The sequence below is a fragment of the Meleagris gallopavo genome, unplaced genomic scaffold (assembly GCF_000146605.3).
Source record: "Meleagris gallopavo isolate NT-WF06-2002-E0010 breed Aviagen turkey brand Nicholas breeding stock unplaced genomic scaffold, Turkey_5.1 ChrUn_random_deg7180001694892, whole genome shotgun sequence".
NCBI lineage: Eukaryota > Metazoa > Chordata > Aves > Galliformes > Phasianidae > Meleagris > Meleagris gallopavo.
The window spans coordinates 1-1233 of NW_011318157.1; the positions used below are offsets into that span (position 1 = coordinate 1).

Genomic DNA, 1233 nt, shown 5'->3' on the forward strand with positions numbered 1-1233 from the left:
TTTCTGACCAATTTTTCCTTGCATTTCTGATCATTTTTTCTTTTTGTGATCACTTCTGTGATAAACTTGCATTTATCGTCCCTTTTGCCTTTGAGTCCCCATCGTGGTCGATTTTTCCTAATTCACAGAATCATATTGACAAAAGCCTCAGCTTTCATGATAAAGTTCTGCCTGTCACTGCACGGTTGGAAACTTGAAGCATGAAACCTAAGTGCTTAAAATTGTTCAAAGTGAAGGGATTTCCACACAACAGGGCTCAGAGCAAAGGAATTTTCATAGGGGAAGCAAGCAGATTTTCACCCTTCAGCGTGTGCTTTTGGGACTGACCTCTCGCACAGACATTGGTGGTGATGAGAACCTTCTCCTGGCCATCACGAAACCTCTGGATGACATCAGTTCTCTGCACGGTGGACAGCTCTGCTGTCAGCATGGCCACTTGGTGCCCATCCTGCATCATCTTCACCGAGAGCCAGCCTGCACTCCGGCGGGTCTGCGTAAGTGGGAAAAGGCTGAGCTTCCCCAGCAGCTCTGCATCTGCTGCTCTCAGCCAACGACCCTTCAACTTCCCCAAATCCTTACACCGCTCATCTAGCTTAATGCCAATGCATCACTTTACCACATCCTTGCTTGCTCAGGGCCAGTCCTTCACATTCCCAATGCCTGTGCTCCTTTCCATTGAGCCCCTGGTGCTTTGCAATAGACAGAGCCTCCAAGCAAGGCACAAACAAGCAGGAAGTTGGGCCACAAAGGAGCAAAAATGATGCAGCAGGGCAAGCAGTTGGATCACAAAGTGTCTTTGCTAGACACAAAGTATAAAGGTTAAAGAAGCAGAGCATGGTTTCCATGCAGTGCCCACCAAGGCAGTTAAGTAAGCGTGGTCTCAACTATTAGGTGCTGCTTCCACGCTGAGTTTTAAATGCTGTCTGTGTGCTTCCCACCCCTCCCCTGCATTCATTGTGGCAATCTGTGGAGCAGCACTGAGGTCACTCTTGGGTTGAGCCGCCAGACAGAACACTAGTTACTCCCTGTTTGCAGATGAGATGTGGCTGGCAGAAGATCATGGCCTGGCCAATGGTGATGCTGCCATCGAGGTTGCAGAGGGCCTCATACTTCTGCTCCCAGTTCCTGCAGACAAAGTAGTACTGCCTAATGTTGGTCAGAGTGAGCTCCTCCTGTCGCAGCTTGATGATGATGGGCCTGGAGACAATCTGCATGGCAAATTTCCAGAGATTT

At 49.0% G+C, this 1233-nt stretch overlaps 1 protein-coding gene across 1 annotated transcript; it reads right to left on the reverse strand.

Moving 5' to 3' along the window:
* Nucleotides 1–41: 41 nt before the first annotated feature.
* LOC104917393 (ATP-dependent RNA helicase DDX25-like) lies at nt 42–1226 on the reverse strand. The gene is made up of 2 exons (XM_010728575.2): nt 1023–1226; nt 42–490 (listed from the first exon to the last, which is right to left on the reverse strand). The coding sequence occupies exons 1-2, from the start codon at nt 1212–1214 to the stop codon at nt 257–259; spliced, it is 426 nt and encodes a 141-aa protein (XP_010726877.1). The 5' UTR covers nt 1215–1226; the 3' UTR covers nt 42–256.
* Between the last annotated feature and the right edge of the window lie 7 nt (nt 1227–1233).